Genomic DNA, 17,594 nt, shown 5'->3' with positions numbered 1-17,594 from the left:
ATGTATTACCATTATAGTATGATACAGAATAGTTTCACCTCTTTAATAATAATAATAAAAAATCACCTGTAATTCAGCTACAGGTGTACCTTGGAGATATTGTGGGTTGGGTTCCAGACCACCACAATAAAGTGAGTGTTGCAATAAAGGAAGTCAGATGAATTTTTTTCTTTCCCAGTGCATATAAAAGTTATGTTTACACTATACTGACATCTATTAAGTGTGCAGTAGCATTATATCTAAAGGAAAACAATATACCTTAATTAAAAAATACCTTATTGCTAAAAAATGTTAACCATCATCTGAGCTTTTAGTAAATTGTAATCTTTTTGCTTGTAGAGGGTCTTTCCTCAGTATTGATGACTGCTGACTGATCGGGGTGGCTATGGCAATTTCTTAAGATAACAATGACGTTTGCCACATTGATTGACTCTTCCTGTCATGAATGATTTCTGTAGCATGTGATGCTGTTAGATAGCTATTTTATCCGCAGTAAAACTTCTTTGAAAATTAGAGTCAGTTTTGGGGTGCCTGGGTGGCTCAGTCATTAAGCGTCTGCCTTCGGCTCAGATCATGATCCCAGGGTCCTGGGATTGAGCCCCACATCGGGCTCCCTGCTCCGCGGGAAGCCTGCTTCTCCCTTTCCCACTCCCCCTGCTTGTGTTCCCTCTCTCACTGTGTCTCTCTCTGTCAAATAAATAAAATCTTAAAAAAACCCAAAGAAACAAAAGAACAAAATTGGAGTCAGTTTTATCAACTATGTTTATCAACTTTATCAACTAAGTTTATGTAATATTCTAAATCCTTTGTTGTTATTTCAACAATCTTCATGGTATCTTCAGGAGTAGAGTTTATCTCAAGAAACCACTTTCTGTGATCATTCATTAAAAGCAGTCCCTCATCCGTTCAAGTTATATAATGAGATTGCGGTAATTCAGTCACATCTTCAGGCTCCATTTTTTATTCTGGTTCTCTTGCTGTCTGCACCACATCTGCAGTTACTTCCTCCATTGAAGTCTCGAACCCCTCAGAGTCATCCGTGAGGGTTGGAATCAACTTCTTCTAAACTCCTCCTGTTTATGTTGCTATTTTGACTTCTTCCCATGAATCACAGATGTTCTTAATGGCATCTAGAATGGTGACTCCTTTTCCAAAAGATTTTCAGTTTCCTTTGCACAGATCCATAAGAGGCAGCTATAACCTTACAAAATGTATTTCTTAATAGGACATGAAAGTCAAAATGACTCCTTGATCCATGGGCTGTGGAATAAATGGATGTTGGGTTAGCAGGCATGAAAACAACCTTAATCTTAATGTAGATCTCTACCAGAGCTCTTGGGTGCCCAAGTGCAATGTTAGTGAACAGTAATGTTGAATCTTTTTTTCTGCAATAGGTCTCAGCAGCGGTCTTAAAATATTCAGTAAACCATGTTGCACACAGTTGTGCTATCAACCAGGCTTTGTTCATTTATAAAACACATGCATAGTAGATTAAGTATAATTCCTAACAGTTCTAGGATTTTCGGATTGGTAAATGAGCATTGGTTTCAGCTTAAAGACTCCAGCTACATTAGCCCCTAACAAGAGGGTCAGCCTGTTCTTTGAAGCTTTGAAGACAGGCATTGATTTTTCCTGTCTAGCTATAAAAGTCCTAGATGGTATCTTCCAATGTAAGGCTGTTTTGTCTACATTGAAAATCTGTTGTTTAGTGTGGCCACCTTCATTAATTATCTCAGCTAGTGATCTACTGGGTCACTTGCTGCTTCACATTGCAGTTTTACGTTATGCAAATGGTTTCTTTCCTTAAACCTCATGAGCCCACTTCTGCTAGCTTCAGACTTTTTCTTTTGCAGCGTCCTCACCTCTCTTAGCCTTCATAGAATTGAAGAAAGTTAGGGCCTTGCTCTGAATTAGGCTTTGGCTATGCAAGTGTTGTGGCTGGTTTGAGCTTCTATTTAGACCACTCACACTTTCTCCATATCAGCAATAAGGCTGTTTCACATTCTTTTTTTTTTTTTCTTAAAGATTTAATTTATTTATTTGAGAGAGAGAGAGAGCACAAGCAGGGGAAGCTGCAGAGGGAGAGGGAGAAGCGGTCTCCCCCTTGAGTAGGGAATCCAGTGCCGGGCTTGATCTCAGTACCCTGAGATTATGACCTGAGCCTAAGGTACACATTTAACCGACTGAGCCACTCAGGTGCCCCTCGTTCCTGTGTTCACTGAAGTAGCACTTTTAATTTCCTTTAAGAACTTTTCCTTTGCATTCACAGCTTGGCTGTTTGGTGGAAGAGGCCTAGCTTTCAGCCTGTCTTGACTTTTGACATGCTTTCCTCACTAAGCTTAATAATTTCTAGCTTTTGATATAAAGTGAGAGACATGTGATTTTTTTTTTCCCTACTTGAATAGTTAGAGGCCATTGTAAGGTTATTAATTGGCCTAATTTCAATATTTTTGTGTCTCAGAATAGAGAGGTCTGAGGAGAGGGAGAGAGATGGGGAGAATGGCCAGTCAGGGAGCATTCAGAACACATACAACATTTATCGATTAAGTTTGTCATCTTATTTGGGTACAGTTTGTGACACCCCAAAACAGTTATAGTAGTAACATCAAAGGTCACTGATCACAGATCATCATAACAACAAGTACAATAATAATGAAAAAGTTTGAAATAGCGTGAGAATTACCAAACTGTGACACAGACATAAGGTGAGCAAATGCTGGTGGAGAAAAGGTGCTTGATAGACTTGCTCAGTGCAGGGTTGCCACAAAACTTCAATTTGTGAAAACCACAGTATCTGGAGCAAAAAAGTGAAGTGCAATAAAATGAGGTATGAGGTATGCCTGTATTCAACTTGCAACCACAGATGCTACATTTGTTTTTCAAAAGCTGAATATTTAAGTCATTACTGTAAATTACTGCTTTGTTCCTATTACTGTATTAACTCTTGGGGATGAATCTAGAGGAGGAGATAGAAAAAAGACTGTTCTTAAGACTATGTGGTCTTATTTGGAAAAATAATATGGATTTAAATGAAATAACTATAAAATTGTTACTAGTCACTATAAACTGGCAAGTGGTTTAGGGAATAAGGAAATTCACTTAAGAAGTCGTTGAAGGCTGTGTCTGGAAGCATCTTATAGGGAAGATATGAATCTTGACCAGACATTTGAGGGAACTTAGGTTTGAATGGGTCAGGTGCCTTACATAACAATATTGAGTATAGACTTACAGGTAGGAAAAACAAGCATGTATATGGGAAAAGAGCAGAATGTCTGAAGAAAACAATATTAAAGAATTTTTAGAGGTAAATATATTTTGTAGGCATTTCATAGGGAAAGTGATCATGTGAAACATACATAAACCTATAAATATATTATTTTTCTGCTGTCCCCCTGCCCCTTCCTTCCCCAGTAACATTTATGTTTTAAAGTCAGAGAAGTTAACAAATAATGAAATTTTAAGTAAAGAGTTTAGGGTAAAAAATTGAATACCTTTTCAGATTCCATTTTCCTTACTTTTCTTTTTCCTTTTTCCTTTTTCTTTTTTTTTTTAACTTAGATGAGTTATCACCACCCTTTTCTGAACAACACAACAGGGAGCAAATTTTAATTGGCTTGGAAAAGTTTATTCAAAAAGAATATGATGGTATGTCATATATTAAAAATTGATTGTTTTTGTTATTATAGCCACCTAGTCTGAGTTCTGTTTATTTTTAAAGTGTTCATTGAATGTTATGTTTTAGGTGCTATTCTAGGTGCTGGGAATACAGTACCAATACAAAAGGTGAAACCTGCTTTCGGAAAGCTTATATTAAGAAGGGTAGACAGATATTCAACTAACAAAAAGGTATATAATGTAATATCAGGAAATAATAAATGCTACTAAAGTGTAGGAGTTAAAAGGATAGTGATGGGGGCGTAGTTCTCTCTACTATTAGGGTAGTTTGCTCTGATAAAGTGACGTTTGAAGAGAGCCATGAATAATGTGAGGGAGCAAGTTATATGAATATCCAAGGAGAGAACATTCTAGAGAGAAAGAATAGCAAGTACATATACCCCAAGATTGAATTATGTTTGTCGTGTTTGAAGGCCATGCAGGACATCAGTGTGGCTGCAGTGAAATGTGTGAGGTAGACTGTAATAGATGAAGTCTGAGAGGTAGCCTAGAGATTGAATCATTAGAGCCTTATAGATATTGGTAGAAGGGTTTTGAATTTTGAGTGTCTAATGAGAAGCTTCGGGAAGGTTTTAACACTTAAGTGACATGATCTGAGAGAATAGAGTATAGGTCTATAAGAATAGAAGCAGGAGGAGCAATTTAGGAGGCTGATGCATAAGTTTAGGTGAGACATAATAATGTTCTGGAAGAGTCGATGAGAAGTGGTCAGATATAGGATATATTTTGAATGTAGAGCCAATAGGATTTGCTGACGCTTTACATGGTAGATATGAGGGGAAAAAAGGAGTCAGGGATGGTTTCAAGGCTTTTAGTAGTTGTGTGATATTATTTAACTGAAATAGCAAAATAGCAGAAGGAGCAGATTTGGGGTACAGGGGTGAAAAATCAAAAGTTTTATGGCCAAATATTTTAGAAAAGGATAAAGAATTGATTTATAATCAGAATGAATTTGTACTTGTAAAAGATAATCTGTTATATACTATAGGATTCCATTTTCTGTTATATTTGTTAGTATGGAAAGTACTGACCAAATCTAAGTCTGTTATATTAAACCCATGCACATTTTTGTTTGCTGATGAACATAGCTTCTTTTATGTCTCTCAGTTGCCATTGAAATTTCAAGTTGGACATCAGAACTGAATTAGAGAATTAGGTTTTGAAAATACAGAATTTCTTATCTAAATATATAATGTGAAGAATTAATAGCGAGAGAAACCCAATCCAGTTAAGCAACAGCTTGCTTGAAGTGGTACCTGTTACTGAATGACACTAAATATGAAAGGATAACTCTATCATAATTTATATCAAATGGATTAATCACTCACTTTGGGAGAACTAATTCTGTGTACTAAGGTGATATTTATAAAACTACTTGAATTGTGCCTGAAAAAACTCTTTTATTTCCAAAAGATAAATCTCTAAATATTGAACTTTACTATTGGTAGTGATGTGGAGAATGAAGAAAAGTAGATGAACTTATGAGATAGTTAAGTTGAAAGAAATTAATGGACTTGGTGATTGTTTGGATGTAGAAGCTGAGAGGGGTGTTAAGAACTACACATGTATTTCTGACGTTGGCAGTTGAGTAGATAAAGATACTGTTTGCTGAGAATAGGGATTATAGGAGCAATAGTAGGTTTGAGGTAAAAGCTGAAGGCTTAGTTTTGACTTTTTGATTTTATAATGTCTGTAGAAAAATGGAAAAAGCAGAAACAAGGATTGTGAGAACTTAGGCAAGAGATCTGGGCTTTAGATGAATATTTTGGAATTTCTCAGTATATCTGGCAACGGAAGGTATTTAAGCCATAGAAGTAGATAAGATCATCTCTTGTTAGTCCATTAGTGGGTAGTAGAAGGCACCTCTTTCATGCTAATTATGAAACTTTTGACTTTTTTTTTCCTTTACTTAGAAAAGGCAAGATTGTGCTTATTTGGCTCTTCTAAGAATGGATTTGGATTTCGTGATAGTGATCTGGATATTTGTATGACCCTGGAAGGCCACGAAAATGCAGAGGTAAGAGTTAGTGTTTGAAAAGAGATGTAGAAGTTTATTTTCTTCCAGTGGTGAATGTATTTTAAATTATGTATGTAGTATTGATAGAAATATGGTGTCATTCTTCGTGTAAATGTAGTAGCAGTAGTAGTATTTGAAATGTAAAAGCATTTAGCACTACCATTTTAGAAGACATTCAAATGTCTAAGTAAGTAAATTTACTTAAAATTCAGTAATTTTATCTTATTTTTTTTAAAGATTTTATTTGTTTATTTGAGACAGAGAGAATGAGAGAGGGAGAGCACATGAGATGGGGGAGGGTCAGAGGGAGAAGCAGACTCCCTGCCGAGCAGGGAGCCAGCCCAATGCGGGACTCCATCCAGGGATTCAAGGATCATGACCTGAGCCAAAGGCAGTCACTTAACCAACTGAGCCACCCAGGCACCCCAAAATTCAGTAATTTTGTAACACAAAAACCATGTCACTAAGAGTTAAAAGTGCTTTGTAATGAATTTTTGGAAAAAGTTAATATAGAGTTGCAGTTTTTTTCATTGGAACCAATGTGAAGCTGATGCTACTGTAGTGAACACTGATCTCATTTCCTCTGTCTTTTCATATCTCTTCCATTAGGTGATATCTTTGTATCACTAAAGATAGAAAATAAAAGTGAACATCTAATTTATAAATGGATTGTGTTGTACAAGTTAATTGTAATTTGGGGGCACTTAGAACACATTTTTTTTCCGTAAAGCAGTGTTATAAATGTCATGTTCTAGGATAGCTTTTAGAAACTAATTTTGGGTGGGGAGGGGAACTAACATTTATTGAGGCCTCATTTCATTCTTACAACCACCTTTGAGGTAGATAATTTCCCCCATTTTACAGATGAGGAAACTGAGGCTTTGAGTGATAAACTGACTTGCCCAAGTTCACACAGCTAGTAAATGTTGGAGCCGGGATTCGTACCCAGGTCTGTCTGACTCCACAGTTCATGCTCTTTCCATTGTATCTCACTGCTTCCCTGTAATTTATTTAACCCATAATGTAGCTGAAATATAGTACTAATAGTACTGTAGAACCTAACCACTACTTTTGGAGTTTCACTGTGAGATGCCAGGAGCAGACCTTCCCCCAGAGCAGTCTCAGCAGTGAGAGTGGGTACTTACGCTTTCTCTCTTTGTGTACCATCAGCAGTGGAAACAAGATTGTCCAAGCTCCAGTAAAGAAAGGGACTGATTGGACAGGGAAATATCCCCGGCCTTCCTAGCAGCAACTAGAAAGGAGGGGATCCCTATAGTTGCTCCTTCCTTTACCAACATAACTGTTGGAATTTATGTCTCAAAATCAGGGACTGCTTGCAAGATTGGGGTGTGGCCAAGCTTCTGGCATCTGTAGTGGTGTCAGTATAGCCTCTGTTGTACTTTAAAAGAATTCAGCAGAATAGCGTACCTGTGCGTTTCTGAATTTTTTTCAAAAGGTGGCTTTTAAATTGTTAGAACCAGAGTAACGATGGCAGAGTACAGATGTCTGGTAGATCCTTATTTCTGGCCCTAAGAAATTATTTCTAGTATTAACATTTTATCTTTTAAAAAAATTGAGAAATTGTAAATATTTTAATTCTTCTTAACTAACTTCTACTCAGTGCCATCTACTGGAAAGAGGCTGCCTCTCTCTATTTTGAAGAGCAAGAATTGAGGGAATAGGAAATGATTTTACCCAGGGGTGGAGGTTAGGGTTTAGATACCTTCTATGTAAAATTTAATAATCGGATTTCTAATCACTAAGGGTTTGTCTGTTATATATCATCTGTGCCATTCACACTGGAAAGTTGAAGCAATGAAAAGAACACATTTTCTTCCAGATGAGACATTGTTGAAACATAGTTTAGCATAAATTGTATCCTTGCATAATAAATTTTATTATGTGTTAATTAGGAACTGTAGATTCCCTTGAAATCCTCAGGTTAAGCCGCAATGATTACTGCTCTCTAGTGGCTAAAAAGAACATGTTGGGGATATACAAAAGTGCTTTTAGTAGTAAGTGGGGGCACTGATGTATATACCGTTTAGCTTAATCTAGTTAATTTAAATGCCATTATCTTCCCTATTCCTTGTATCATGGTTATTGTTACCATATCAACTCTGCTGTCTCTGATTTTTAAAAAAATCAACGTATTTAAATTTGTAGAGGTAAGAATTTTCTTGAAGAAGTAGGTACTGGTAATAATTGGATTACTTTTCCTCATCAACATAATGACAATAAATAGCTCACAGATTTAAAGTGCTTATTTTGTGCCAAGCATGCTGTTGAATGCTTTACGTACATGTCTCATGTAATCCTTCCAACTACTTGATAGAGCAGGAGTTTATAATTATCTTGGTTTTATAGAATAGTAGTATGAGGCTCCAAGGTGTTAAGGGTCTGGTCAAAGTCATGCAGCTTATTAATAATATTTAGTTGAAGATTGAATCCAGGTTTGTCTAAATTCAGAGCCTATGTTCTTAAACACTATGCTGTTTTGCCTTCACCAGATCCATCTCTAGTTACGTATTTCACATATTTGAAAACATTATTCTCTTGTTTTTGTGTGCCTCACACTTTAATGTGGATGTGAATTACCTGGGAATCTTGTTAAAATGTAGATTGTGATTCAGTAGACTGGGGTGGGGCCTGAGATTCTGCATTTCCATCAAATTTCCAGATGATGGCGATACTGCAGGTCTCTAGACTATACTTTGAGTTGTTTCATAGCTGGAGATTTTCAGTGCTAGTATTAAATGCCTCATTGAAGTGAATTTGCACAAGGCCAAATTGACTTAGACAAACTTTATTATTTGTTTCTTTTGTTTTTTAGAAATTAAACTGTAAAGAAATAATTGAAAATTTGGCAAAAATTCTTAAGAGACATCCAGGTATGAATCTTAAGTTACAGCTTTAAAACAACAAAATATTTTTTAGCTTTATGAAAATTATTTAACCTAATGAAGTTTTTGTATTTGTTTGTTTTAAATCAGGTTTAAGGAACATTTTGCCTATAACTACTGCCAAAGTGCCTATAGTAAAATTTGAACATAGACGAAGTGGTTTAGAAGGTGATATCAGTTTATATAATACCTTGGTAAGTGTTTCTTTCTGTATAGACCTAGGTATGTTTACACTTGTCATTTTAAAAGTTTATAGATAAAAAATGAAAAGTTTACAGATTACTGACTATACATTTATGTTTAAAAATTTCAAATGTGAGCCTTGTAAGACAAAAATATTTTTAGGAACCATCTTGATATTTCCTTCAGATTGAAGATTAGTTTTTGACTCATTTGCAGTTATTCTAAGTTTTACAATTATATATTATATTTGGAGTATATCTTTTTATCTGATTTATAAGTTTAATTTTAATAAATTTGAAATGCTTTCAAATATGTAATTTTTTTCAGGCTCAACATAACACAAGAATGCTAGCTACTTATGCAGCTATTGATCCTAGAGTACAGTACTTGGGATATACTATGAAGGTGTTTGCAAAGGTATTTATAAAATAGTTAATGATCTCCTTTGTTATAATACAATAGTTAAAGTGAAATATACTGATGTCACACTTGTGACAAATCTCAGTTTTGTTTATCTGAGCTTTTAAAGGAAGCACTCAATAGTAAATGATTTAAGTTTATACTTATTAGTGTCTTAGTTTTTTCCTGTATGTGCTTTATTCCCATGTGTAACACTTAACTAAATTCTCAGTAGTAAAATTACTCAATGCAATAATGATTTTCAGCCCCAGGTATGGGAATTTGGCATATCATCCTAATTAAGAATCTCTGGGTTAGGACATCTGAAATTTGGGTTCAGTCATAAGTTTTTTTTTGGCCAAGAAAACAAAACAATCCCAATAAAACCTTGTGTTTCTCCTATTATAACACTTATAATACTGAATTCTGTTTTCTTTTTTTAGCTAAGTGGGTAAACTCAATGAAGATGGAGACCTGTATCCCCAATTTAGTGTACCTGCCTTATGGTAGCTGCTCAATAAACAGTTAATTTTTCAGTGTGTTGGTAGAAGGTTTCTAGTAGCTGAATGATTTGGTTGCATTTTCATTTCACTAAATCCACTCTTCCACAACAGGGAGACATACTTGTTTAGATATTCCTATACATGTCTTTGTGGACAGAGGTCATCTTAGAAAAGAGTGGCGTTTAGCCACATCCTTAAGTTGTATTTGATATGGCTGTTTTTCTAGATTCACCTCACAGAATAACTTTAGCATAATGGTTCTATACTTCAGTGGAGTTGTAGTAATGAAACTAAGTCTTTCATGTCAGAGAAATCATTCCTCCCCCTTTATATAGTATCGGCTAAAGTCTTACTCAGGGGAAGCCTCTGAGGATTCTTTTAGGATTTATTTTTAATTAAAAATTTTGTTTGGAATAGGCAACTTACTCATGTGGTTCAGAATTCAAAAAGTCTGAAGGGATTTCTGGTAGAAAATCTCCCTTCCACACCTGTCTCCTAGCCAACCAGTGCCTCTTGCTAGAGGCAACTGGTATTAAAAGTTCCTCTGTATCCTCCCAGAAATATACCAGTATAAGCAAATACAAAAATTTCCTTTCTCCTTTTTATAATGGGTATAAATATACTAAAAACATTGTTTTGTACTTTGCTTTTCTCACCGATCAGTAGATACTGATAATTACTTCCTATTAGTATACTAGAGCTTCCTTGTTCTTTTTTAATGGCTACACCCTGTTCAGTTGTGTAGATAGTCATCAGTTGTTTAAAACCTGTGCTTTCTTGAGGAGTCTTAAGTTTCTGTTTTTTTTTGCTGTTAAAACAGTGCTATGATTTAAAAAACTTCTTATTTAGTTATTTCACATATTTTTTGGTGTTTGGTGTGTTTGCAGGATAAATTCTTAAAATTGCTAGGTTAAGTGAGATATGCTTTTGTAATTTTGATATTATCAAATTATTCTTCATAGATTTTATGCTAATTTATATGGTCATCTGTAATGTATGAGGGTGCCTGTTTACCCATCCTCATAATAGTTTGTTATTTAACTTTTGGATATTTGACAGTTTGATGGGTTAAAAAAAAGTAGTATCTCAAAGTAGTCAGTACTTCTGCATGGAATAAGATTCTGAAGTTTTATTTTCAATCATTGTTATGTTTCTTTAGCGATGTGACATTGGAGATGCTTCTAGGGGAAGTTTATCTTCATATGCTTATATCCTTATGGTGCTGTACTTTCTGCAGCAGAGAAAACCACCTGTTATCCCAGTTCTACAAGAGGTAGGTGTTATAAGAAAACTGTAAAGGAGTTTCTTTTGAAAACATTAATCTAAACACAGATCTTGATCAGTTATGAGGTCATGAAGGATTTTTCCAGCGTGGACATCCTAAGTTTTCTTCTTCCCTTAGTGATATAATCACATAATGAATCTTTTTGAAAAATTCATTATGGGAGAATATAGACTCCCAAAGGAATTTTAGATAAACAAAACTATTGAATATCTTTTGTAATGTGTTTGTATTTCATAGTCTTAGAATGCTGCAAGTGATTATGAAAGTGTTATAGCCATCCATGAACTCATGCATTATAGTCTCTCAGATGCAAATATAAAGTTTCTTCTCTCCATAGTATTCTCCCTGCTCCTGCCTGGCAATGAACTTTGGTATTCTTGTGTATACTTTGGTCAACTTTGTGAATTTTGGTTGAGAGAAAACCCAAGAAAATTCTTCCTCATTTTTGTAAGGTCATGTTAACTTGCATTAAGCATGAGAATGTACATCAGAAGAAACATTATACTCCTATTCATTCAGATTTGGTGACTCATGGATTCCCTTTTTGTAGCCAGTTTATACTCTGTGAAATAGGTTTAAAGGAGTTCTTAATCATCCATCTGTTCCTCCTCATTCCTGGCACAAAGTGTATTTGCAAGCATTAGGGAGAATCCAGTTCTAATTTCTTAGAAAGGTGATTATTTTGAGGTAAGAGAGAAGCATCAGAATTATTTGGCAAATCACATATTCTGACTTTACACAAACCAGTAGTCATGGCAGAGAAGAAAATCACAAAATAAGCAAGCCATATGGTGGATATCAGATGGCCTTAGTAAGTTTTAATAAGTTCTAATGAATGCCATGTACTTATAGCAGCATTTATTCCCCCTTTTAAATTAACAGTAGAGAAGAAACAAAAATTTCAAATATCCTTTCCTGGCAGAAAATTTTAAGTTGCCGAATCTGCATTGAGTGATGTGGTTTTTAACAAGGTTGTATATAGTAGGATATTTAAATTTTAACATGAATTAATGAGGCCTGACAAGGCCAAGGTCATTTTCTGTATTAGTCTAACTGTTGTTAAGACTTTAAATTTGGGTATCTTAAATGCATTATTACACAGGAATATCATAGCAGCCATTTACTATGATTTGCTGTGACTTTGACAGAATATTATGATTAACTGAAGTGGCACACGAATTTTGTTTTCATGGTGGTTTGTGGGTAATTCTGTTACCCATGAATGAGGAGCCGTTCAGGAAAGAGCGGGGCATGATTTTGGAGCTAGAGATATGTGGTCTGAATTCTAATTCTGACATTGTGGTCTTCACTAAGATGCCTGACTGCCACTAGTCTGAGTTTCATCAACAGTAATAATGTAATAATAGTATTATTTCAGTGTTGATATAAGGAACAGAGAAATCAAATGCCCTTGAATTATAGTAAGTGCTAAAGTAGGTGTTCATAAATGGTGCTTGCTTTATCATTATTATTATTACTACTACTATCATTAGCAGCTGTATTAATATTATTATTGGAAAAATGTAGGCAGGACTGCGGTAGCCAACTTCAAGAACTCTCCCATTATCTGCTTAACAGTGCTTGATGAAATGAGAGACAGTCCATGGAATGTTTTCCATCATAATGAGCTCTGATTGTGGGGGGCTTTGTGATACATATGAACTGATGATATATGGATTTTTGCTTCTGGCCTTTTTTGCTTATCATATGGGACCCCATTGTCCATTGCTCTGGCATCATTTAAGTATTGGTCATTGACATCGATCAACTTTTAAGGGTAAGGATATGTTTAATGAAGCTGTTGATCTTTGACTCCATTTGTAATTGAACCTAGACTTGAAGTGGCTGGGTATAAGACTGCTAAGTGTATTTTTCATGGTTAACAATACAGAGTTCTTTAGGTCAGAAGGAGCTTTCCTAAGCAGAATAATTTTGCTGTATTCTAGAAAATCGTAAGTAAAAACAAATTTTCACGTAAAAGTACTAAGAGAGGATTAGGGAGTGTTAGCTACACTTGATATTATGAACTTCTGTGTTTTCTTAGCTTATATTAGCTTAAAAATTGCAACTGAATGGATGAATCTTGAGGGCAGTATGCTAAGTGATAAGTGAAGTAAACCAGTCACTAAAGGCTAAATATTATATGATTTCAATTATATAGAGTAGTCATACTCATAGAGATGGAAAGTGGAATGGTGGTTTTCGGGGGCTAGGAGAGGGAGGAACGGCAATTATTGTTTAATAGTGTCAGTTTCATTTTTGCAAAATGAAAAGAATTCTGTGGATGGATGGTGATGATGGTGCACAACAATGTGAGTGTACTTAATGCCACTGAACTGAACACTGGTAAAATTTACCATCATAATCATTTTTGTTATGTGTATTTTACCACAACTAAAAAATTTAAATATTGCAGTTTAAATATAGCAGCAGATACTAAACTATTACAGTTAAATATGAAAGTAAATATGAAAACATACAGGGTCACTTGTACAAATATGATTGTTCATGAGGTTTTACAGGGAGGACTGAGTAGAGCTCACTGCTCAAGTAGAGCATGATTGGTGTTGAGAGAAAGAGAAGAGAGAAATGGAAAGAGAAATTGTGTGTGTAAGAGAAGGCGGGGGGATAGCATTTATCCTTCTAAGGGCTGAAACAGTGGAAAGTTAGAAAGTGAAATATGAGAGCTCATTAAAAAAAGGCAAATCAGTGATTAAATACCTTCCAAGGCCCACAGGGTCCACTTCACTGTGTTATCAGCCAGCATAGTTGGGTCATAGTTGTTAATCAAAAATAAGAATTATATTAAAAAGAATCAAGGTATAACGACATAGCTTATATTATTCCCATGTAATATCTATAATAGCATCTATAAGGGTAAAATATTCTGTAATGGTAAAATATTACAATTTGGTTTCTTTAATATCTTCATTTCTTTTTTCAGGGCAAGATTTGTTGTAGGTATCAATATCTAATTGCCACACTCTCCCTTGTTTGTTTTATGAAGTGTCGGAATTTATGGTAGATAAGTGATACCTGTATTTAAGTTACATATAAATATAAAAAGCAACTGGGGCATCTGGGTGGCTCAGTCAAATGTCCGACTCTTGATTTCAGCTCAGGTCATGATCTTAGGGTTGTGAGATCGGGCAGTGCATTGGGTTCCATGCTTAGTGGGAGTCTGCTTGAGAGTCTCTCCCTCTCTCCCTCTGCCCCTCCTCCTTCATGCGCACTTGCATGCACACTCTCTCTTTCAAAAAAAAAAAAAAAAAAGGCAACTTCTTAGCCTAAGTTTCTGGAAACTTCATCTTTTTGTAAACATGCTTCCAGAATAAAATATATTCATTCAACAAACATGTATTAAGTATTTATTCTCTCTATATAAATAGCAGGCTTTGATATAAGTAGGAATTTTTGGCTCTAAAGTTACAGTTTTTGCCTACAAGGAACTTAAACCTGCGAGTGAAATTAGAGAGGCCAGATAATGTTAATTTTGTAAATCACTGTGCCATCTAAAATGGAAGGGGTGATGGGGACCACCTTATCTGATGGTTTTAAAGTATTTTCTGGTAAGCTCTAGGGGCTTATTAGTGTATGTGTGAGAAGTGAGATAAGGAAAAAATGGGGTATGTTTTCTCCACTTAGGATTCTATTAAAGTACCTCTACCTTTATCTGCTTTAAGCTTCAGGAAGGTTCCATTTTAGGAAAGGATTCTACAGCTTCAAAGAAAAACGAAATTTGAAAACAACTGACCTAATTAATCTCTCATTTTCATTGGGAAAACAGTGAAGGGTTTAGGAGGATAATTGTCTTGTCTAGAATCACTACCAGGCAGGACTAAGACTAGAAATGAGGTCTGCTCACTGAACCTGTTGCAACTTTTTACTTTTTTAAAGAACCCCATCTTAAGGGATAGTTTTCTTCTAGTAAAGTAACATTACTCTCCCCTCCCTTTCCTCAAGACAGTAGATTATTATTCATAATTAATCATGAAGATTTTACAGTTTTTATCAAGATGTCAGGAAAAGCTACCTAATTTTCTCTTTAAAGAAATCAATACTCAGGGGCTTTTCAGCATCATCTGATACAGATAACTGATTAAAAGTACTAGAGCCTGGGGGCACCTGGGTGGCTCAGTCGTTAAGCGTCTGCCTTCGGCTCAGGTCATGATCCCAGAGCCCCGCGTCGGGCTCTCTGCTCAGCGGAAAGCCTGCTTCTCCCTCTCCCACTCCCCCTGCTTGTGTTCCCTCTCTTGCTGTGTCTCTCTCTGTCAAATAAATAAATAAATAAATAATCTTAAAAAAAAAAAAAAAGTACTAGAGCCTGTCCCCAAAACAAGTGGTTCCATTGATTTCCTTTGGGTATACAAATCAATAGGTATTCTGTATTTCTACATCTATGATCCATTGATAAAAATGTGGTTTTCATTGGTTTTTTTTTTTTCCTTTAGTTTTACTTCATTAGTCTTGGGCTGGATGCATTTTGACAGGCCAAATAGATAACATCAAATGTGTCATTTGGAGAGTCTCAAGCTCTTAAGATATCCTTTCCCAGCTTTGATCTTCCAGATACATTTTATTCATTAATAACTTGGCATCAAATTAGACTATCCTGACATGTTCCTTTTGGAAAGAAGTATCTCAATATCTCTTATAGGTACATTCTAAAATGATATAAGGATACTTAGGCGTTTGCATAAGAGGACTTAAAATCTAATAATAAAATTGTTTTTACAGATCTTTGATGGAAAACAGATTCCACAGAGAATGGTTGATGGATGGAATGCATTTTTCTTTGATAAAACAGAAGAACTGGTAATTTTTTCATAGTCTTTATGTTATGTGTTAGGGTTTGCATAATTTAATAATTTTACTTATATTTGGGTTCCATATTTTGAGTAAGTATAGACCTCTCTCTCTTTCTTTTTTCTTACCTATAGAAAAAACGTTTACCTTCACTTGGAAAGAACACAGAAACATTAGGAGAGCTTTGGTTGGGACTGCTTCGCTTCTATACTGAAGAGTTTGATTTCAAGGAATATGTAATTAGCATTCGGCAGAAAAAGCTGTTGACAACTTTTGAGAAGCAGTGGACATCCAAATGCATTGCAATTGAAGGTAATCATTAGCTGACATTACTAATGACATTACTCATTAGCTGAGGAACAAAATAAAACAAAAAGCCAGTTTCATTTGGCAAGGAAATTGAAGGGAAAACCGAAAGCACATTAGAATTTGGAAGATTCTTCGTCTTGATTTTTATGTTTCTGTCCTTTTATTATTTTTTCCCTCCCCCCCCAATTTCTATCATTTTTAATCTATAATTTTAGAAGAATAATTTGCTGACTTGAATAGTCTGAGTTATATAGTATTACTCTCTAGTTATGGCTTGTATGTATATTTTGTTACAGTGAACAGAATTTTAAATCAAAAAATAAATATTTCTTTTCTAGATCCTTTTGACTTGAATCATAACCTTGGTGCTGGAGTTTCTAGAAAAAGTAAGTTTTAAATATAGAAATCCCCTGTTTTTAAAGCTTTTACACATTAAGGTCTGCATCTTTATTTTTTCTTCTTTTTTCAATAGTGACCAATTTTATCATGAAGGCATTTATCAATGGAAGGAAACTTTTTGGTACCCCCTTTTATCCACTCATTGGCAGAGAAGCTGTAAGTTTACATAATTTGGATTCTGAATCTTTTTTCATATAGAACTCCTTTTTTTGTGGTATAGGAAGCCTTATCCTATTTCCAAGTTGGTATTAGAAATAGGAGAAAGAGATGATTATACACTCCCTGTATTTTTTTTTATTGCACTTATCATAGTTCATAATGAGGTATCTATTTGCTAAATTTTGTGTATCTGTTTGTTTAATTCTGTCTTCCCCCATTAGACTATAGCTCCATGAGGACAAGGGTCTGTTATGTCTCTTCACCATCATATGTCCAGTACCTATTAAGATGGCACATTGGATGTACCACATAAGCATTTGTTGAATGAATGAAGTTAGTCAAGAGTCAGTATCCTTAAATTTTGAATTTGAGGTGCTGCCCACTGCCCCTCTTCCATCCCTAGAAATCTTGATGAAATTATAAAGAGAGGACGACACCAGAGAAATACTTTCTTACTTGCTGAGGCTTCTGCTCTAATTTTGGTGTAGCCCTGGTAACTGAATGTGATGGCATGGAGCTGAGAGGATTCCTTTTGCCTGAACTGGGTGGCATAGTATTTCCCATTCCTCTTGGTCTCACTCTCTTTTTTGCTTGCTTTCTAATGGGAGGAGGTCTAAATTTCACAGAGAAAGAAACTTCCAAGAGAAGCAATCTCAAGAGAGAAACTGTGTCTCTACTATTGCATAACAAATATCCTTGATCTTGTTCAGTACAGTTTCCACACTTTTTCTTTGGGATGTAGGGTAAGAAAAGCAGAAAAATCTATAGCTTTTTTCCCTTGTAGCACTGATTCTTGACCTTTTTTATTGTCCTGCCTTTTTGGGGGTGGGTGGTGATTATATTGGAGAGAAAGAAAATAACAGTAAAATTTGAAATGACACAGAAGTTGTGTAAGAACAAAATGTCAAACAAAAGGAAAATCCAACAATGATTTTACTAACATACTAATTAAAAAA

At 35.1% G+C, this 17,594-nt stretch overlaps 1 protein-coding gene across 1 annotated transcript in view; it reads left to right on the top strand.

Moving 5' to 3' along the window:
- TUT4 (terminal uridylyl transferase 4) overlaps window positions 1–17,594 on the top strand; it is a 121,475-nt gene that overhangs the window by 86,937 nt on the left and 16,944 nt on the right. The window contains 10 exon segments of the mRNA XM_044913871.1: window positions 3,549–3,645; window positions 5,589–5,692; window positions 8,526–8,583; window positions 8,686–8,789; window positions 9,106–9,195; window positions 10,840–10,953; window positions 15,703–15,780; window positions 15,906–16,083; window positions 16,419–16,466; window positions 16,553–16,635. Of these exon segments, the coding sequence (XP_044769806.1) occupies window positions 3,549–3,645; window positions 5,589–5,692; window positions 8,526–8,583; window positions 8,686–8,789; window positions 9,106–9,195; window positions 10,840–10,953; window positions 15,703–15,780; window positions 15,906–16,083; window positions 16,419–16,466; window positions 16,553–16,635 (954 nt within the window).

This window comes from Neomonachus schauinslandi, chromosome 4, assembly GCF_002201575.2.
Source record: "Neomonachus schauinslandi chromosome 4, ASM220157v2, whole genome shotgun sequence".
In the NCBI taxonomy this organism is placed as follows: Eukaryota; Metazoa; Chordata; class Mammalia; order Carnivora; family Phocidae; genus Neomonachus; species Neomonachus schauinslandi.
The sequence above is the reverse complement of the archived record's forward strand: the minus strand, read 5'-3'. Positions and strand labels throughout refer to the sequence as shown.